The sequence below is a fragment of the Mustela nivalis genome (genome assembly GCF_964662115.1).
Source record: "Mustela nivalis genome assembly, chromosome: 8".
In the NCBI taxonomy this organism is placed as follows: domain Eukaryota; kingdom Metazoa; phylum Chordata; class Mammalia; order Carnivora; family Mustelidae; genus Mustela; species Mustela nivalis.
The window spans coordinates 10,537,084-10,559,386 of NC_139027.1; the positions used below are offsets into that span (position 1 = coordinate 10,537,084).

The following is a 22,303-nucleotide window of genomic DNA, read 5'->3' on the forward strand; positions in this document are numbered from 1 at the left end:
ATGCATTCTCATATTATAACCTGGCAAAAAATATTTAAAAACACCATGGCACAGAAAGAGTCATAGGTACCATGTATGGAGCCCTCGGGCAGTAAGTATCAGATCATCTCATGTCTCACAAAGCAGCTGCCTTATAATTAATATCAATGTCGACTTGAGAAACAATTGTTCAAGAATCAGATGTGCAAAGTTAGGCTAACAGTAGTCACAGGATAGGTTCAGCACATATGATCTGCTTCCAGAAGTGACAAAAGTAGCTAATTTTTTTTTTTTTTTTTGAGGATCTACTACATGCCAGGTGTTTTGTACAAATCTCTTAAATCCCACAGCCATCTTGCCAAATGGAATGAGAACACCCCTTCTGAAGATGCGGAAACCTAGGCCTGCATACAGGGGTGCCTACCAATGACATGTTAGCAGGAATTCAAAGGCCAGTGTTTGAAGACAGACATGCAGGATTCAAAACCTGAGCACTTTCCACAAGATGGAAACAAGCCAGAATGCACTTTCTGCTTACGTTTTATGCCAGCATCAGGAGCTTTTGACTCTGTGGGGGGAGAAATGGCCTTAACAATGACAACTTGGAAGGGGGGTTACAGATGTCAGGAAGGCATCGCTTCCAATTTGGTAATAGCGGTAATTAGTTCTTCCACTTTGAGGAATGGTAGGTTTCTTCTTATTCACAAGGCAAATCGCAGTCTTAGTCATGATCTCTTCCCCACCTTAGGCCAAAAGAGAGATCAAAACCAAATTTGAACAAACCCAATAAAACCCAGGATCTGAATATCTATATTCAACCCTCCTCCTCTAATATGGATTTTTCCTGGTCCTGAGTTTTTATTGTGTCTTCATTTTCAACATTATGACCTAGTTTTAACAAGCTGAGCTGCCTTAAATCCCCATTCCAGACTAAATATTCTCACACTACTCCAGGCTTATGGGAGGAGAAGGCCAGAATTCAGCATCCTTTACCTTGTGGCTCTCTGGACACATCCCCACTCTCAGCAGGAGCAACCCTGGGACACGGGTCCTGCATATCTTCTGTTTCAATTCATAAAAAAGGCAAACACCTTACAATGCATTCTTCTTCCCACAGCTGTAACTTGCCCTTGATCATCCTTGTACCTGAGACCAAAAGGTACTGTGAAAAACAGCTGTGCACAGATTCCCTGTGACCAGGGGCCCCAGCCACGGGCCTCAAGGAGACAGTACTAAACCAACCGACAGAGCAGATGGTATCATGATCTCCAACACCCAAGCAAAATCCCTTGGGTAATTACCCGGGTGACCAGGAGGTGGCTGGCTAGCAGAATGAACTGAACGTGTAGGGTGCATGGCCTTCAGATCTGTTGTTTAATTAACAAGGGGAAATGGGGGCACCTTGGTGGCTCGGTTGGTTGTGCGACGGCCTTTGGCTCAGGTCATGATCCCGGAATCCTAGGATCGAGTCCTTGCTCAGCAGGGAATCTGCTTCTCCCTCTGACCCTTCCCCTTCTCATGCTCCCTCTCTCTCTCAAATAAATACAATATTTAAAAAGAGAGAGAGAACGAGAGAGAGAGAGAGAAGGGGGGATGGAGGGTGTTTCCCAGGATGATCGAGGAGGTCGTTCTCGCCCCTCTCTACTTCTCCTGTGCTCACAGGCACCATATGCTCCAGCCTCAATGGTCTTCCGTAGCTACTGAAAATACCAAGACCTTCCTGGCCCCAGAACCCTCTGCCTAGACTGCTATCTGCTCCTTGTGCATTTCCTTTCTGGTACTTACCATGATTAGCAATTTATGTTTGGGCTATTTTTAAATGTGTGTGTGTGTGTGTGTGTGTGTGTGTGTGTTGGGGTGGTGGGGGATGGGGTTTGGGGGAGTCTCCCCTATTAGAACAAAGGCTCTAGGAGGGTAATGATGAGTCTTACTCAGCACTTAAACCTAAACTTAGACTAGGAAGACACTATAAACATAGTAATATTTAAGGCATGAACCAGTGTGGTCCTACTCGATTGCCCAGAAGCAGCCTCTCATATTCCAAAAATGATCTTTTGTCCAAAACTGAAAGACACGGAGTCAGCAGCACAGACGAGAACAGTACCGGAGTAATGCCACAATAGTACGGAGCCACCCAGCTGCAAACCCGCCACAGACTGTCTCTCACCTCTGTACCCTTATAAGGTAAGCAGGAGGGTCAGACAACTGAGAAAACAATGACTCAAGAGGACGAGGAGACTTGCTCATGGCTGCACAGCTGTGACCACGGGCAGCAGACCTGGACCCCAAAGTGTGGCCTGGCCCCAGAAGCCACCACACACTGGACATTAGCAATGTCACACCCACCAGCAGGTGCCGAACAGCCCAGAAGGGAGGCTGGTGGCTCAGGCTGCAGTGAGGGGCGCAGCAGCCCTGAACGAGGCCTGGAGAAGAGGAGGCTGGGCGGGCCCACGGGACCGGCCGGAGCCGACGCCAGGCACATGGGTCCACTCGAAGCCATCACGGGCGGTCAGCACCCCCGAGAAGGAAAACACCAGAGGAATAATAAGAGGGCAGGGAGACCAGACTTCAAGTGTGGGTGTTCACAACCATTATCTCCTTCATCGGGGAGTGAAATCGCAGCAATAACCGCCACTCGTGAAGCACCGACTGTGAAAGGAACGCAGGTTTGCTACTTTACCGTGAAGTCGTTTAATTTTTATGACACCTTAGAGTTCAGGAAAATGAGTTTTGGAGAATCAAATGATCTCGTGCAGGGACACCCAGCTAGAGTGAGAGGGTGGGCTCTGAGCTAGCTGCCCTGATTCGGAGGGTCACCCTCTGTCGCATCGGGGGCCTCACTCAGCCCCATCGGGGCGCCTTCCCGGATGCGAGCTGAGCCGGGAACACCCCCGAGTTCAAGCAGCAGGAAAGAGCACGGAAAACACAGGGAAATCCACTTAGCAGGGAGAACAGCTTTTTAAAGGGATAGGACAACAGAAGGGACAGAACACAGAATCTCAAGGAAAAGACCGCTATCTTTCTTCTGACTCTGATCCATTACCTTCCCACAGGCACTGACTCAATGAGCGAACGGCGGGCCGTTCCTCCTGTATTAACCAGTCTCGTTCCAAACCCCCATGTTACCGAGTCTGATTAAATGGTCAGGCAAACCACATCTTTTAAGTGAAGAACGTGAGCACTAAACACCACTTCTGAATCAATATTAGGTGTTTTGTCACTCACAAGTAGTGACGCCAGGAGGAAATGATTTCCTGCTTTTGTGATCGCGGTGCCAGCATAATCACACTGCGATCCGGTGTAATGATGTGCTGTGAACAGTCTCGCACATTCCCAGATTGCCTGATAATTCATAATATATTCAGAGACCAACAGAGCATCCTGCTTGTACAGATATGACAGTCTTTTATGTAACATTCAATGAAAGGAAAAAAATATTTAATAAAATGTCAAGGTATTTTTTAAATACCAATATGCCAAAGAAACATTTATTTGACCATATTATTGCGGTTCAAAAATGGTGAAGTCATGCAATATTTCTCATAGGTAACACTATCACCCGTGTAGCAATTTCATAAATACTTAGAGCGTAGATGCTAACATTTTAAAGATTTAATAAAAATTAAAAATGCTGAATTATAAGCAATTCTTGGCTGTTCAGCAGGATTTGGCCGCACTCAGTACTCCCTCCCTCTCCTTAAATTCTCCCTTCCCACAGCTTCCCGAGCACAAAGAGGCCCCATCTTTCATCCTCTCTCTCGCCTGCGCTCTCCTGTCCCTTTTGCTGGGAGCCCTTCATGCTCCATTAATTGGGGAAGGTCCTCAAGGTGTGTCTCACGTCTCTCTCCTTTCTCATTCCATATTCTTTCCCAAAGCGCACCCACAACAGAGCCCATTTATCATCTACGTGCACGTAACTCCCAAATTAGTATTTCCGGCTCCTCCTTCTCTTTTGAATTCCAGAGTAGTAAGATCCACTGTCTGCAGGATCTTTCCTCTTATGCATTTCAAGGTGTGTAACTTTCCCCAATTCCTTATCTTTTCTTTACACTCCCCTCAAAATGTCTTGTTGGTAACTATGGCTACCTAGCTCACCAAAGGATGTCACCACCCAACAGGCAGACCCAGTAAGATCCTAGAGCAGATCTTGACCCTTCCCTTCTCAGTGAATTCGTACCTCCTTGGTCCTCATCAATCAATGCATTTAGTACTAACCATTTCACCTTCTAGATATCTCTGAAAGCCATTCTCCTCTCTCCTTCTAGACTTTCAAACCCTACTCTGAGTTATGTCACAGTCTATTACTCCAATGGCTCCCTAACTGGTTTTTATATGCCTGTACTGGTCTTCCTAAAAATTTTTCTCAACATGGGAGCCAAAGTGATCTTATCAAAATGTAGACCTGATCCTAATACCTCTCTCTCTTTTACAAAATCCTTCAACAGTTTCCTATGACTCAAGTGATAGGCCTGCCATCTTGCCCATGGCCTGGCTTCCGGGCTTCTCCACAGGGCCCTCTTACACTGTGCTCCCGACTCTCTGGACCTCAGCCACGCTGTCCACCTGTCAGGCCCTCACATGCACCAAGCTACTTCCCGTCAAAAGGCCTGAGCACGTAACTGTTTTATCTCCCTAGAAAATGGTTTCCTAGGCGCCTGGCTGGCTCATTTGGTTGAATGACTGCCCTCGGCTCAGGTCATGATCCCGGACTTCTAGGATTGAGTCCCGCATCGGGCTCCCAGCTCCTTGAGGAGTCTGCTTCTCCCTCTGACCTTCTCCTCGCTCATGCTCTCTCTCACTCATTCTCTCTCAAATAAATAAATGAAATCTTAAAAAAAAAAAAAAAAATGGTTTCCTTCTCATTGTAGAGTACACAATTGTGATGCAATATTTAGATCTCAGCTCCAGCATTATTTCTTCAGGAAAGTCTTCCCTAACTTCACCAAATCCCCTGTTTGGGTTCTCTTCTGTAGTACTTGTCACAGTTGTAATTTCACATTTGTCTATCATTATTCAATGACAGTCTGTCTCCTGCACTAAACTACAGCTTCCAAGACAGCTGGGATGCCTGTTTTGCTCACTCTTAAAACCCAAGTGTCTAACACTGTTCCTCATAGGCAGCAGATTCTCAGTTAAAAAAAAAGAAAAAACAAAACAAAACAAAATAGAAAACCTACCTCTGCATAAATGCATGAATATTAATGTAACTCGGAACTATATTACTGAAAGACAAAAAGTGATGGACTATTGTTGGAATACCGAAATGTGCATAGGAAACGTATAAAGACAGAATAGCCCAGATATTGGGCTACTATAGCTCAAAAGGAAACATGACATTGTACTTTACGACTTCAAGATCCTTCTAAAATGGAATCTGAGAAAACGGGAATTAAACGCCCATAGAAATCATGTGCTTACCCACTGTCAGTGAACAGGAACTCCAAATGGGTCATAAGAACTTCCCAACGGGAGACACTGTAACGCTGCGCCAGAGAAAGAGCAATGCTGTAGACGTTTTCCTCAAGTGTTCTTCAAGAATGTCCATCAGCCACGGGGAAGAGAGAGAAGAGAAACATATTACCTTAATCAGCCAAGAAAACGTTCATTAGGACTCTCTCCGGCTGCGAGGGGTACAGTCGGCACAGTCCTTAATAAGACGTTTCACAGTAATTCAGGAAAAGTACTTCCAAGGAATTCTAATGCTCCGTTTTCACCATGGTACACTGCCATTGACGAAGGAACGGTCTAGACCAGTGGTTCTCAGCTGAGGATTCTGCGCCCCTGGGGACATCTGACAGTGTCTGATTATCACGGCAGGAGTGGAGGTGGTGAGGGCTACCAGCTTCTAGTGGGTGGGGGACAGGAGTGCGGCCGATGGCCAAGCCTCCTGCAGTGCCCAGAACGGCTCCCCCAAAGCCGTTATCCAGTCCAAAGTGTACCGAGCACGAAAATTTTCTGGTCTAGACACCAGGGCCTGTAGTCAAAAAACAGTGCAAAGGAAACACCTCTCTCCACTGCAGCTACATTCTGAGAAAGCAGAGGCCGGGCACTGTGCTAGCCACTTAGGACAGAAAGTCGAAACACATGTTTCTTGAGAAACTCACAGCGTAGCCCTAGCAGACGATGTGAGAGGTGAACCAACAATTAAATAAAACAGAGGGGATGCCACCAGCGAGGACTTCGAATCCGGACAGCAGCGATGAGCCAGTGACTGCCAACCCACGCTCAAGTCTGGAGGACACGCAAGCGGACCAGCAGCGAGGCAGTTCCCAGAGAGGAGGCGGAGGGGAGGTCGGCCAAGGGGACTGCGCCTTATCCTCTAGCAGTGGGGAGCCCATGGAAGGTTTAAACCAGGGGATGTGGCCCTCCAGGTGTATCAGGAATTCTGGGGGCGCCTGGGTGGCTTGGTTCGTTAAGCGAATGCCGTCGGCTCGGGTCATGATCCTGGAGCCCCAAGATCGAATCCCACATCAGGCTCCCTGCTCGGCAGGGAGTCTGCTTCTCCCTCTGACTTCTCCCCTCTTACTCTCTCTCTCTCGAACACATATAAATAAATAAAATCTTTAAAAAAAAAAAAAAAAAAAGAAGAAGAATTCTGGGCCAGGGTGCCCACATTAAAGCCATTCTGGAAAGACTATTATGGGGCCCCTCTACCCCCAAGCAGACAAATTATTAGTTGGAAGATTGGTGGACAAAACCACAGGCAGAGAAATGAAATCTCTGTTCTTTTTAAATGATACTGCTAAGATTGCATATACCCTAGCAAAGAAAACCAGGACATTTACTTATATGTTTGATTAGCCAGGAGTCGGGAAACATTTTCTGTAAGCAGCAAGTTAATAAATCTTTCAGGCTTCGCTGCCATACATACGGTCTCTGTAGCAAATTCTTATTATTTTTTTATTCTTGTTTTCCCACAACCTTTAAAAATGTAAAAGCCATTCTTTGCTCATGGACTACAAAAAGGAGGCCCAGGGATGGAATAAGTCCGTCATGGCAAGAATTACCAGGACATTGTCAATTAAAAAATTTCTTAAAAGTATTTATTGAGTACACCTCTCCCCACGATAGAATGAGAAATCCTTGAGGATAGCAACCATTAGCCATTCATCCTTTCTGTTAGGGGAGTCCGAGTCATTGCCTGATGACATGAACGTGTTCATCAGGTACACACAGTGTTACCACCTGATAAGGGGGAAAGCAACCAAGCTATGTTGTGCCCTCTTCAAGGTTACCCTGACTAAACACTGCCAAGCGATCATGTAAGAGACACAAGCAATGAAGGACATATACACCGCACCTCCAGAATACCGATGCCATGGAAATGGATCACAGTTAGTAAGAAAATGAAGAATGGTCGCCTTGCATACAACTAAAGATAGAGAAGGTAGAACTGCGGAACACGAGGAAGCAGGTGCTTCACAGGTTCTTATATGTGAGAAGCCAAACTCCCATCTCTGAATCAAAATTGCTAGCTCGGAAATGCCAGGGATGCTCAGACATTTTAAACAAGCCATTCAAATGCTGTTGTGTATTTTTCTAAGGAACAAACTCTGTAGAAGATTCTATTACATGTTTGTCAAAAGCAGGTCTTTGTCCTTTAGGACATACTTCATAGCATACACTAGCCGGATATTTAAAAAAGAAAATCAAGGACAATAACCCTAGCAAAATGTAATAGACGATGCTAAGACGTGTCTTACCTTGTAATCTTTATTCTACATAATAATCCTCTTCTAAGAAACCAAGAGTATGGCACCAAGGACTCCCAAATGCCTGAAGGAAAAGCCCACTGGACTTGGCAATGGGAAGCTGAGGCTCACCACTCTGGCCGTGTAACCCTGAAAAACTCTGTAAAGTTGATTCTCAGATTCCTCTTCCAAAAGTGAGGAGGTTGGATTAAATGACCTCCTTGGTCACTTTCCAAGTAGATATTAAATGACTCTAATGAAATTATTAATCTCCAGGAGAACAGAGGGGCAAAGAAAAAGTGATTCTGTACTTCTCTTAATAAACTAAATCCTGGGACAGATTGTTCTATCTTTTCTTTGATCGCTCTAGTCCCTGCCTACTCTAAAGAGAATTTGGGGTATCTTCTGGTAGTAAAGAAGCTCGGGCTAATACAAACTCATTACAGAGCGCCAAGTCTACTTTGCCACTTTCTTAAAGATTTAAATGATAATAATGAAAAACAGCAAGTTTCACTTCCATAAGCAGGGCCATCTTTGTTATTTCAAAGTACTGTACCAAGAGGGAAGAAAAACCATTAAATATAGGCACAATTTAACCTTAGTTTCAAAGGCTAGAAGGCTCGACTGAACCGCATGCAGGTGTCTTCCTGGGAACACAATCGGGCAGTATGGGGAGGCCAGGAGGCACCACGAAGATGGGGATGGCTTTGTTACGTGAGAAGCCAAGGTCAACGTCCCAGTGAAGATCCTACCACCCATGTAAACTTGGGCCAAGTACTCAACACTCTGAAGCCTCACGTTCTTCAGCTATAAAATGGGGACGACATTTTATGTCATAGGGTTACCTTGGGGATTGAATAACATTTACGATATAGTTTACAGAGCACCTAACACAGCTCCTTGCACATGGCAAGCACTCCACAAACTGTGGTATTAAAGACAAAAACAACTCTACTTAGTAACAACCATTGTGGGTGAACACATTTTCCCACTTTTTTCTTTTTTTATTTGTGTTTTCTCCCCCCCCCACCCGCTTTCTCTACCTTCTGACAGGTAAGTAATTCTCATTTGATCTAAACTAAAAAATGGAGACCAGTATTAAAACCAAGGGGCATTCCATACCCACAAAGAAAAATGAGAGACAGAGAGGGAGGTCGGGAACGGGGAAAGGGAGGGGGAGAGAATCTCAAGCAGACGCCCTGCTGAGCGTGGAGCCTAAAGCGGGGCTCGATCTTGCGACCCTGAGATCATGACCTGAGCCGAAATCGAGTCAGATGCTTAACCGACTAAGCCACCCAGGCGCCCCTTTCACATTTTAAATCCATCCCTTCATGAGACAAAGGTGTTGCTTACTCTGCTAAACCAAGGATAGTTTCCCTTTTGTACTGGTCGTCTGCAGTAAACCGCTGCACATCCACCCCCTTCCGAAGGCCCTGAAGGACCTGAGCCTGAGTGAAATCCAGGAGACGTTCGTTGTAGTAGTGCAACTGCTTGGTCAGCGACACCAGGTCCTCCGGCCAGGCTTCATGTCCATATTGGGTCACATGCCTGGTGACCATCTTGATTAGCTCTTTGGGATCAGCCTGTAACAAAAAGAGTGACAACAAAAACAGAGCAAAGTAAGAGACCATGTCTACTGGGCTGTATTCAGCTCGCCCCCTGTTGTTTCATCAAGGCTCACAACCACCCTGAGCAATCAGTGGCAGACGTGGTACACTTTCAGACCACGAAGTCAAGACACAGAATTGAGTCTGGAAGAAGGTTTCTGGGCTCCTGCTCTATTGTTCCTTAAAAATCTCCAACTAGTTAAAAAATAATGTCCACTTGCTTTTTTCAACTACCATCATCCTACATTAGACTGATCATTTATAATTCACCCTGGAAGTAATTTCTGTCATCATGCCCCTGGATAGAGTTTCTTTGCACCATCTAAGTATTCTCGATAACAAAATAGCAGTTCCAATACCACCACTATAAATGCCTAGAGAACTAAGTAGAAGAGTGTTTTCTGCAGGGGTAAGTAAGGAAAAAACCCACCCCTACTCCTAAAATCATAAAATCTTCTAGTTATATAAGGGAGCACCCAACCAATTTTTACTCAGCTCAGTTTGGGGCTCACTGGGATACTGTTCTATAATTCTTAATAGCTTCTCTAACAACAATAAAATTATTCAAATAGAACAAAATCCAGAATCTAACAGTTGACAGGAAAGAAAAATAAGTGATCAATTGGCCACATTTATTTACATTAAAGTTGGTCTGGGCATCAATGAAGCAACAGCAGCTCAACCATGAAAAATTTGGGGATATTTAACAGGGAGTCTGATACTTGAACAACAGTATCTCCATCACTCCCAACTCCTGGGAAGACATGGTTTATATTTTAATATAAGCGAATAAGGAAAAAACTCCAGGATCTACCTTTGGTTCTCAGAAACACATCTAATTATAGTAAGCTGTCAGCATTTCTAATGTGTGAGCCATTATTCTGAGCTACACAAGGAGATTTGTCAATGTCTAGTCTATATTACCAAACCCAGCCTGACATTTCTCTCTTGATCCTATTAGGGAACAGTCTGGGAGAGCCGATAAAAACCAATTAAAGAAATCTTCTTGGGTTCCAGGAGGTGGAATTGAGGAAAAAGTCCATGTTTTTTCCCTATTGCAATGCATACACTCAGTTCTATTGCAAAAACCACAGGCTAAGGATATCTCAAGTCAAAAGACTTGGGATTGAAAACCACCTCTCCAAAGTAAGGTACGAGACCATCCTTCATTTGTATCAATATTTCTTGTGCACCTATTTTGTGCCAAGTGATGCATTAAGAAGAGGTGACTCTTTCCTCCAGGAATGCAGTCTACCAGGAGACACAATCAAGCAGTTGTAAAATGGTGTGACACAAATGAGCACGGGGTGCCATGGGAATACAGACAAGCTGGTTTTGGCCAGCTGGGTGTGGGTCTCTGGGGCACCTTCTTGGAAGAGTTAATAATGCCCAGATTAACTACTCAGGTATCAGCAGTTAAAAACGCCAGCAAAAACCAATGAGACCAATTCCAGGAAAGGGTACAACAGGTGCTAAGGCCTACATAGCTAAGACCTGAAAGAAAGAAGGCATGAAAGAAGCAAATCTACCCGCCATTAGAAGAGATGTGGAAATCCGCCGCATACAGATGGTACTTCTCACCACGGCTTCCGGCCTCAGCATCCAGGGCCATCTCTACAGCTGACATTCACCCCCACCGCCTTTCTGCTTACTGACTGAACCCTTGGACAGCACCGAAGTCACACACCAAGGGCTCAGCCAGACCAGAAGTGATGTGGTATAGGGCCACCGCTCCAGGGCCGGTCAGCCGGTCTACACCTGCTCTGCCCCCCAGGTGGGCACCACTGTTGCCTGTTTGCTCACACCTCATCTGGTTAGCACGGGTCTGCCTAGAGGTAGAGAGAGCGAGAGCACAAATGCAATGAGCAGGGCTTCAGGCTGGCAGGAGAGCTCTTCTACAGCCGTCCTTTCACAGAGCACCCTGCGGCCCGGTTCTGCACTCCAGCTGCAAACCCGCATTCACCACAAGAAGGACAGCTTTCTCCCATAGTCACTCCGACCCTGTGCTTTCAGACCGAAGCCCTCAGTCTGCAGTTGCCTCAAGCCCTGGGAAGGAGAGGCCAGACCCAGGCAGCCTATCTCTGGGAGGGACTCCGAGCCCCTCGCTGCCAGGCTGTTGCTTTCCACTCCCGTTCATGAAGCTCACCACCTCCATGTCTCAAGGCTTTCCCACAGGTTTCCTTGATATTCAGGTTTTACCTTTTGTTTTCTGGCATCTTAGGGATTTGGTACCTGTTTGAGGAGAGTGACCTACACACTCTTCACTTGACCTCGATTGTGTAACGCCTTCTCACTTCTATTCTCTTTGTATTCTGATACAATTTATGGAAAAATCCCAAGACCTGGTAGAGGGCAGAGCTCCAAAATGGTAGCACAAACCAACACTGAGCATAATCACTAACATTTGTGTGGGCTTTTCTTTATCCCACAGAAAGCTTCCAGTCTCCACATACAACCTTCGTCTTCATGTCTTTGCCAATGAAGAAAATGACACGGCCTAGTGAAATCAGCATGGACCCACAGAAGGCCCTAGCTAGATGATCTCGTGCTGTCTTAACAACTACATACTCAATTGTGTCATCTACAAAATGGCAGTAAAACGCAGCCTGCACGGTTGTGTGAAACCCAAGAGACAATATATATAAAACACACAACCCAGGCCTGGCATGAAGCAGGTATTCTGAAATGAATGGGACTGTGGGATTTACTCAAACCCGCTCACTTTAATTGTACCTCCACTACACAATTTGTTTTACATTGCTTTTTCTCAGAAATATTAAATTCCAGCTTATTGAATTATGGCAGAGACCATGTATACTTCCTGAGCTTGTCCTTTCCAGAGCGCAGTAGATTCTCTCGCACAAATCAAGTATGAGGTAAGAGGGGAGCGTGGGGACAGCAGTAGTGGCTTTCAGGTCAGTGGTACTGCACGCTCCAGGTCCCTCACTCAGTAGGGATGCAGTCTGGGGCAATTATTTCCTACCTGTTTCCTCACCCATAGGAGTCAATAAGCACAGCCTCCTCATGCTTTGTTATGAGGCACAAGTAAAACAAAGTATTTTAAAGTACTCTTGTCTCCCTCATTCTAAAAAAGCAAATTGGACCTAGAGCTTACACTCAAGGAATTAAAAAGCAGAGACAGACAAACACATACACAGAAGCAACCCACAGAAGGCTTCTGATTAGAAGCACCATTACAGGGTCTCAGACCCAGAGTGATGGGAACTCCACAGAGGGAGCCAAGAGAGGGATCCTTTCTCATGGCTCTCCAGGGGCTCAGTTTCTTTGGATGTAAAACAAAGGAACATCACCAGATGATCCCCCTTTTAAGGCTAAAATGCTATAAATGTATAGGAATTCAATCATGAAAATAAAATAAATCCTTGGAAATTCCTCCAGGTGTGGAATTTTTCTCATGTACCCCACCACTACATCTTCAGAACAGATCTTCACTCCAAGTACAACCACAGACTAATGATTAAAACAAATATATTCCGACACAGCTTAAACAACTTCAATGTCTTTTCCTTAACTAAGTTGAAATTACGCAGCCCCTCTGCACTTTTTATTTCAGATTCTTTATACATCAAACACATTCACTATACTAAGAACTATTTAAGAATAAATACCTAATACTTGAGTCTTCAGTGTGGAGACAGGCGTAGTACCAAACACACATGTAGTGAATCTCATCTAATACTAACAGTTCTGTGGGACCAGATTCTACTAGTATCATACGTTTTAGAGACGCAAAAGGAGACACTTGACTGAGGCCACTGGGTTAAGTAGCGGGTGGCCTGTGACTCCCAAGCACAATGCCTCCCCCCAAAACCACCATTTTCTACTTGGTCAACAAGGAAGGCATAGCTCTTGAGATTATAAATATCCTTTAAAATTTTTTTCTTTTATTTGAGAAAGAAAGTGTGTGTGAGAGAGAAAGAGAGAGCACAAGCAGAGGAAGAGACAGATGGAGAGGGAGAAGCAGACTCCCCACCGACTCAGGAGCCCATGTAAGTCTTGATCCCAGGACCCTGAGATCATGACCTGAGCCAAAGGAAGACACTTTAGCAACTGAGCCACCCAGGCGCCCCCTGAAATTACAAGGATCTTGGCAAGCCCAGTATACGCAGAGCTCCCACCAAATGTAATTAAGTTTTGGTATAAGAGTTCTTTTACAAATGATCAGCTTTCACTGATGGATTTAATGTTGTCATTGTACATTACTTACATCTAGATTGGCTTTTTTTTTTTTTAACACACATGTGCATTCTCCCTCTCATCCCTTTTATACACATATATGCAAGTGTAAATACAAGCAACCCTAGAGGACACACAATAGTAGGTGCCCAACTAAATATTTGATTCAAGCTGTATCTGCAAGTCTTTCATTTTTTTCTTCTCTAATGACAACAAAGAGAGTTTAGAATACCCTTTTCTGTGCAACCCCTTGACATAAACATGCCTGCTTTTAAAATTCTGTCCTAATAATGGTGGTGACTAAAAGCAAGTAATTAATTCTTTGATGACAGGTTCCTAAGGGTCTTCAAATTTATGGATCATCGAATACTTGTTAAATGTACAGAAAGGTTTTCAAACCTTCAATTTATTGTGTAAAACACAATACTAATGAGAAAGGACAACTTGCAAGGGCTTCTAAGAAAAAGGAAAATCAGTTATGGGTAAAAACCACAGGAACGGGCATCAGATACCCTGATTACTGGCTCTTCTCCCTGAGCTCAGGGTTTTCCATTACTAAAATTGAAGCCATTTTTTCTTTATAAAATCGTCATAGAGATGAAGTGAGGCTAGGTGGATTAGCACTCTGTAAGTTGTCGCCCTCTATGCAAATTATCCTCTTACCATTATCATCACTACTTCCAGCTCTTCCTCATGGAACTTTACGGGTTGTGATTACTTCCGATATTTAAGTTTTAATAACAGTTCTTCCCCTGAGCTTACACTTTCTCTCAACATACTCCAAAGCAACCCCCTACTCACCCCAAAGCTTCATTTCATTCATTCACTCAGGCCCCAAGTGTATGGCATTCAAGTGTCTAAGCACTTTGATGTGGATGTCATTTGACCCTCGTACAACCCAGTGATGTACATTCGAGACTATGGTTCCCGATTCAGAGACCCCAATCTGCCCTTCACACAGCCTCAGCTATGGTCCGCTAGCGAAGAACCGAGGCAATCCTCTTGCCTCTCACCTACTGCCCTGTCCACAACATCAGGCCCTTTTTCTCCACGCTCCCAACGGGTCTCCATCAGTGTTCTCCATCCAAACTGACACCTGAAATCGCTGCTTTTGTGTGTGTAGGGGATAGTCAAAGCTCTGTCTCTTTTCCCAACGAAGCTCAATGCCATGATCCAAGGGTATGAAAGCTTTTGGCTTCTAGGAAGCTTTTGAAGGACTTTATAGGTAGCTTCAAAATCTGCCTTATTCAGTATTCAAAGTAATATTGCAAAACATCACAGGCTGCAAAAACTAACAACATAAAAAGGCATCAAAAACTTGCACAGAAAGTGTGGAGAATTAAATTATTCTAATTTTCCCCCCAAAATTTGGCAATGCAGTTCTTCAGGGGGTGAATAAAATATAATTTCTTCAAAGTATATGGTCAAGTCCCTGTAAAAAAAAAAAATTATGCCTAAATATTCATGACTACAGAATGCCCCATGACTTAATCTACTGCTTACTAGTAGAGGTAATAAATCCATTCGGGTTTAATAGTCTCCATTTCTTGGTAATATTGGTTGGGAAGTTTTAAACAGGTGGTGTGTTTCCCCTCTAGGGCTGTTATTTGCTTGAGATAATTTTCTACTTAGTATTTTCAATTAGTGGCTTAAAAAAACCACATTTTAGAAATAGTCTACCATAAAGTTTTGAATTCCATCCCCTGCTGGGTTTACTTCTCTAGCATATAAAACTAAAGGACATGTTTCCATTTTTAACCGATTTTATCTTCTGAAACTTTTTAAAAAGAATGCTAGAAAAGATCACACTTCGAGATGCATTTACAATAATTATAAAGGTAAGGTATAATTGAAAACAAAATCAGGGTAAGAATGTGCCTATTCACATTTGTGTATAAAACTGTGACATACATATGCATATTCATAAACTATTTCTGGAAGGAACCAAAAGGGAAACACTGACTTTTTGCTGTCTACCATTCTCATCAATTGGGTTTTATGGCCATGTGTGTATTATTTCTTAAATATAAAAACAAGTCAATCAGGATAAATATGAGGAGAGAAGACTCTTTACAGCTGACCGTCGTCAATCATTGTCCTCTGTCACTAAAAAAAGTAGAGGCAAGATGGCCTCCTCCACAGATAAGCTAGGGAAGCTCCAGGCCCTGTGCTGGCTGGCCGGCTGGCCGGCTGGCTCCAGGCGGGGCTTCCCATCAGGATGTACAGGTCCTTTGTCAGAAATAACCCCACAGATTCTATCAGTACTTTCATTCAAACCTAGAAATCTACCTAAGTTATCCTCCCGCAGCTCAGAACCACAGGGGGTGGAAGGAGAGAATGGGAGGGCTGAAAACAGAAACAAGGTGAAGTGACAACTGAGTGAAAGCTCGCTCTCCTGAGTGCAACAAATGGAAACCGCTTTTATTTCAATTTCTACAGTGATTCATCGTGAGTTTGTTATATTTAATTCCAAACTCAGCAGTGCTGTTTTATGCAAAGGAAGATGCTGACAGGACTGGAATCGTGAGCCGTTAGGTGGTCCGTGGACAGCTCCGGTACTTCCGACATCCGGTTCTGGCGGCCTGTCTGAGTCCTGCCAACCTATGCAAGCCGGAGCTCCCAAAACCCAGGTCTGAAGGCTGCCCCGACCCGTGGCAGCTAATGGTTCCTGAAGCTACGCACATGCCAGTCAGCAGCCACTGAGGAACCACAGCGGGTGAGGTCCTGGGGATTCAGAGAGAGAGAGATGGGTCCCTACCCCCAAATAAGATCGCCACATGGAGAGGGGACAGCCGTGCATCGCTGACCACACCACAAAGAACCGCTCACAGGGCGTCCGCACAAGAGCAGCCCAGGTCTGCTCAGGAGCGGAGAAGGTTCCACACAGGAGGCTCTCTGGAGCTCAGACTTAGATGCTGAGAGTGGGAAGAAGACGGAGGCACTTAAGTGGGGAAATCACATCTGCACAGGCGCAGCGGTGAGAGAAGGGATGTGAACTCCAGAGAGAAATTCTGAGGAGCTAAAACACAAACTTCGAAAGAGCTGGTGTCGGGCTCATGGCTGCTGGGGTGAGGAAGAGCCGGCCCGATCACCGAGGGGTTCCCCTAGCACGCGAGGGAGAGCGACTTTACCGGCAGCCGCAGTGGAACGTCCGGCCGGACAGGACGCTCGGGTCCCAGTCAAAGCAGGCGGAGCTGGGAAGCAGAAGCGCCAAGTGACAGCTTCCCTTCCTACCACAGCAACCTGGGGCGAGCCACTGGATTTCTCGGAGTCTTACCTGCCGCCAAATGGGGATGCTCAAAAGGTCAAAAGGGCAGAACAAATGCGAGGGCCATTGTAAGAGAAATGATGGCTTCCAGGGTTAGTCTGCTCCTCCTCCTGCCCACAGACAATTCCCACACGCACGCCCCTAAGTTCACCCTTGTTGTTATCCGACCCCCCCACACACATACACACTCTTTTCCACACTTCTTAGCCAAACAGAGGAAACCTTACTGGTCACAGTGAAGTTGGCTCACAGATGGCATTTCTGTCCTTTTCATCTGGAGTTCAGTAACTCCTCAACGTTTTCAGTTTCACAATTTTTTAAATTTAAAATTTCAATACCATCTCCAATACGTTGTGAGAAAATCCCACATACACACAGGGCACAGGGACGCTTCGACACGGTCGTTCCTGCTGTTCTCTCTGTGTGGAGCGCGCTCGCCTCCTGTCTCCGTGCTGCTGCGCTCATCTCTTCGTCTTTCCTCAAAAGTCACTGTCTCGATTTGAGATCTTCCCCGAATCTGTTTAAATTGTACTCTACACACACATACTTCTCATTCTTCTTTGCTTTTTGTTTTCATAGCTCTTATCACCATCTAACAGAGTATATTTATTTCCTTATTTTGCTTATGACGCCCTTTCCTCGATGGAACGTAAGTCCAGGAAGGGCAAGGGTTTTTTTGTTTTTTTTTTTTTAATTTTTTTTTTTTAATTTTTTTTAAGATTTTATTTATTTATTTGACAGAGAGAAATCACAAGTAGATGGAGAGGCAGGCAGAGAGAGAGGAAGGGAAGCAGGCTTCCTGCTGAGCAGAGAGCCCAATGCGGGACTCGATCCCAGGACCCTGAGATCATGACCTGAGCCGAAGGCAGCGGCTTAACCCACTGAGCCACCCAGGCAGGGCAAGGGTTTTTACGTACTTTGTTCACTCGTGTTTCCCCAGGATCTAGAACATGACCTGGCATAAAGTAATCACTTGATAAATACTTGAATACACACACACACACACACAATTCAATCATTTCACATGTGCTACAGATTTGCTCATTAGTTCTCAATAATCTACCCAGTGAACACTTATTTACTCCATTTTATTATCCAGGTCCTGCTCTAGGCATTGGTAAAACCAACAAATACAACACAGACGCTGGCCTCAAACAGTTCATCATCCAGGGAGATGAGAAGTACTTAAATTCCAAACAAGAGAGTGCTTCAGAGCTATGACTGAGGTAAGTATAGGGCAGGACAATGCCCACGGAAGAGCACCAGACAGGCCTGGGGGCACGGCGGGATGGCGGCAGGCAGCGGGAAGCCTGCCCAGTGAGGTAGCACCTGAAGCAAGGAGCTAAGCAAAGAAATGTTGCAGGCGAATATTACAAGCAAAGAGTATGAGTTTGAAGACAAGGAAAGAGAATACACAGGACCCCTAAGAGATTCACGTGGCCTGGTGTAGCAGGAACAAAGGAAGATGAAGTTGGAGAAACAGGAGGGGTCAGACCGTGGGGGGGACGCGCAGATCTTGCCAGGACAACGGAAATCACGGAGGGATTTGAGGCAGAAGGCAGCATGACCACGTCTCCACCTCAGAAAGGCCATTCTGACAGATGTTTGGGAAAAGGTACAAACTAACAAAAATGAAGACAGGGTGAGATTTACCAGGCTGTTACAGTGGTTTGGGTGAAGGAAACATGGAGACTGAATTAACTTGAGGATACGGGGTAGAGAGGAAAAAACAACTGGAGAGGTGTTCACACATCTATTAACTCCCTATGAACACATCTACCTGGAAGAACTTCAGAACGACTTTGTATCTTGATGTTAAAAAAAAAAATCACGGAAACTTTCTAACTCTTCAGATCTCCTTTGAGACTACCAACCAACACAATGCTTTCCAGAGAGTTGCCAAGAAGTCCCTGGAGAATGAGCTGGTTCCTGAGCCGGTGCTGCCTTAACCCCTACTGGAGGGCACACCTGTTTCTGTCTGGAGCAGCCGAGAAGTTAGAAATCATGTTGGGAGGCATCACTGCTGTGCCACATGGACTTCACTGGCTTGTGTTCTAGGATCTAATGCTGCTTCCTGAAGCAATGACCCCGAACAGCAGGTGCCTTCTGCTATTGAGCCCAAAAGGAGAAGGGGAGCAGATGTTAGGAACCATGCTATGGGCCGGGGTGGGGGAAGGGGAGGTATGAGCAGTCTAACAGCCAAGAATCAGAAGCGCAGGCCTGGGGCAAGAGAGGAGAGCTCCAAGGAACCTCTTCCAAGGAAAAGATAGTTTGATAGGAAAATGGTGACAGGAACAAGGCCAAGAGTTGAAGGGAAGTAGCAGGGTGACACAAGCTGGAAGGAAGAAACAGAAATTGGAGTTAAGGGTAAAAGGGGCAGGAATAAGTCTTACTATTCTTACCACGATGCCAAGCTTTGGGTCCTTCACATGAGGCACTCAATATATAAAATACAAGACCTGGAAATAAAATGCTCCCACTTCTACTAAGTGAAAAGAGCTGCTGGGAACACAGAAGAAACCAAGATGAAAGCACCTTTACTTCTAGCCCTTAGCTTTCAATGTTCTCCTTTGTCTCTTCCTATGCTGCAGGTGTGGACATTGTAAATGGGGTTCCTTATGGAGTGACTGCAGCATCTGAAGAAGGAAATGGATTTTCAGATATAAAAGTTGGGGTGGAATTTAATGGTCTTCTCCTAAGTGACCTCTCTCAGAAACAGTACATCATTTGGGACTTTTAACTTTTGGTACAAAATAATTTACTATAGGGGAAAACGGGAAAAATACATGCTGTACTCGAATTTTCCTTCAAGAGGACTACCTTAATTAGGTTATCAAGAAACTGAAGTGGGGCCACAAAGTGGCTCTGCAGCAAGTCCTTTGGCCCTTCGAGGATGGACACGTGGTCTGGGCCGTGTGGGTCTGCAGTGCTCTTTCGGGGAGATCCTCCCACCCCCATGTACGCAACTGTCTTCTACGCATTTACAGTAAGTGCTGGGCTTAGGAACCCACAACCATCTTTTCATGTTAACGCTCAGAGCCCAGGGCACATACGAGGTACCCAGCTGACTGGCCTTTCGACCCTCTGTACTCACGGAAAGTGGAGCACAGCGCTGGGCACACAGTGCGATCGTAACACAGACCACGTACATGGGAACCAAAGAGGGGGCTCCCATTGCCACGGTACCCGCTCGGAAATCTCAGTCGAGTACATTCTGAAGACGTGACTGACTTGTATTTATAACAAGGCACAATGCTTTTGGTCAAAGTAAAGCTTCACTGTGTTTCAACACACTTGGGAACTTTAGAGAAAATGGTTACTTGAGTCCATGCTCAGCACTAATGAAAGATAGGGTACTTAAAAGCAGACTCCAGCAAACACGCCATGAACATTCTTTGCCAGCCGTCTGATTGAATGTAAGAAAGCCATTAAGTACGCTGTTCTAGAAGGAAACTTGCCACATTTCCACCTATATAATCACTTCTTTCCCTCAATTTATAGCACAGTAGGTCAATTTCTTATTTCACATAAAAACATACCTGAGATATAAAAACAGAACAAAGGAAAATTACTAGAGCATGGAAGAAAATAACTGTACAAAGCGGCAGTAGCTATCAAAAACAAAACAGAACAAATCCAGAATCTCCAAAATAACGAGTACCTTTTATTAACTGGAAAAAGAAGAAAACATTCCTTTCTTGGCCAAATGTCATCGTGATCAAACTATGCCAGAGGACAGTCCGTGTCTAATAATGTCTCCCGCGTCTAAGCCTGTGGGAGATTATCCTGTGTGTCGTAAATGGTTCTCCCAAGCCTCCCCACTGCCCTTACTCTCTCTAAAGAAAAAGTGATGAAGGAAAGCCACAGGTTTTTGCCACAAATGGAATGTTTTCATGTGCTTAGCTATGCTTTGGGTGGCTGAGACCGCTAGAACTTTCATTCACATTTGGATTGTGAAATTCCTTCTTTACAGTGTGCTATGAAGTCAGGGGAGAAAGAATCCTGCCTCAGTGCATTTGAAACCTTTTATTGGTACACATACTGGATCTGAAAGTCTGATCTATTTGCTTATCTACTCTTAAAGGTGGCAATTCTTTTAAATACTCCAGTACAAAAAACAGACAATTTCCCAAGGCTAATATTTAAAACTGGTATATACAGGTAAACCTCGTGGCATCTGTCACACCTCTGTGTCCACAGAAGGTGGCACATGTAACCCAAGGCCACGCTTAGACTCTCTGGCTCAGAAATCAACAATAAAGTTGTATCCAAATTGTCTGGTGCATGGCAGCAAGTGGGCATAACATGTTTCAAGATTTCATCTGTCCAGCTACTACTCCCCTATTTCTGGCTTTAAAATAAATCAAAGTACAGCGCTGCTCAAAGAACTACAGTGTCTACTGTCCTCAGTTGGAGCCATGTTCCTTTTGGGGAGTGGGTTAAAAAGCCAATTCTTCATTTCTCCTCTCCTACTACTTTCACCTACCCTAAGCACTTTGCAAAATAACATAAACGACAGCAAAGTCGCAAGGAGAATCGGCATTCACAATACACACTGGAAACTACCTCTTCGTGATGCCTGGAAAAACAACTCTGTCCAACAGAGCAAAGGCAAGGGCAAACCCATCAGGGAGAATGTTCCGGATACAAAGCAGAATGTTCTGGATACAAATGATTTTAGAGAAGCTTTAATTCTGCTTGTTAATCGAGTGGAAACCACAAGGACTCACCCTGTAGAGAGGATGGCACCTGTCCTTGAAACACGGAGCCAGGCGGGCATAGATCTGGAGGCTACAGTAATAGGCCGCCAACTGCAGAGACAGAGCAGAGTGGGCCTGCTTTTCAAAGCACTTGTTAGCATCTAACACCTAGAAAAGAACATGACAGAACAAACTCCGCTGAAAGGAAGTTAAGGAAATCATCATAAACTATTACATTTCTAGTCATCACTGGAGAATTTCAACTCAAAGTTTCCACCGCATCATCTCAAGCTCAACTTTAAGAGGACCATGTTCAATGCAGAAGATACTATAAAGGCAGATCCTATGAGGGTAAAAGAAGATTTGAAATTAAGACTTCAGCTAAAATGGTAGCATTTGCTCTCAGAATACCGATACCATAGTCCCTCCAACACACAAGAACAATGAAAAGGAACCGAATCCTGTAATGACCAATTTACTGGTAAAAATCCCCAGTCTCGGTTTTTTGTTTACTCCTGAAGTCCTCTCTTGGTAAGGGGAAACTTACCTGTGGCAAAGCAAGAAGATAAGCAAGACCCAAGGTCATGTCATTTGGTAAAGCATCACTTGCCAGCTGCAAGAGAACTGAAGGCAAGAAGAAAAAAAAGCATCATTTTACTTGAGGATCTACATGACCTTCGTAGTTACTTAATAAGTGCCATGTTTTTAGTCCTGTATGATTTCAACAGATAATTAGCTTCAGAGGACTCTTTAAGACCTTTTACAAATGTCTATTAACACTACCCAAATACAGATCACAGGAAATTATATTGCTAAATAGTAACCTTGCCTTACTCAAACTATGCTATCTGTTATGTTTTT

General features: G+C 44.7%; 1 protein-coding gene across 1 annotated transcript in view; it reads right to left on the minus strand.

Annotated features, from left to right (window-relative positions):
* The window catches only part of NBAS (NBAS subunit of NRZ tethering complex), a 317,592-nt gene that overhangs the window by 88,752 nt on the left and 206,537 nt on the right, over window positions 1-22,303 (minus strand). Inside the window, exons 39-42 of the mRNA XM_082744160.1 lie at window positions 21,990-22,066; window positions 21,473-21,610; window positions 9,024-9,253; window positions 5,398-5,508 (exon numbers count right to left, since the gene is read on the minus strand). Of these exons, the coding sequence (XP_082600286.1) occupies window positions 5,398-5,508; window positions 9,024-9,253; window positions 21,473-21,610; window positions 21,990-22,066 (556 nt within the window). The remainder of the gene's footprint in view (window positions 1-5,397; window positions 5,509-9,023; window positions 9,254-21,472; window positions 21,611-21,989; window positions 22,067-22,303) is intronic.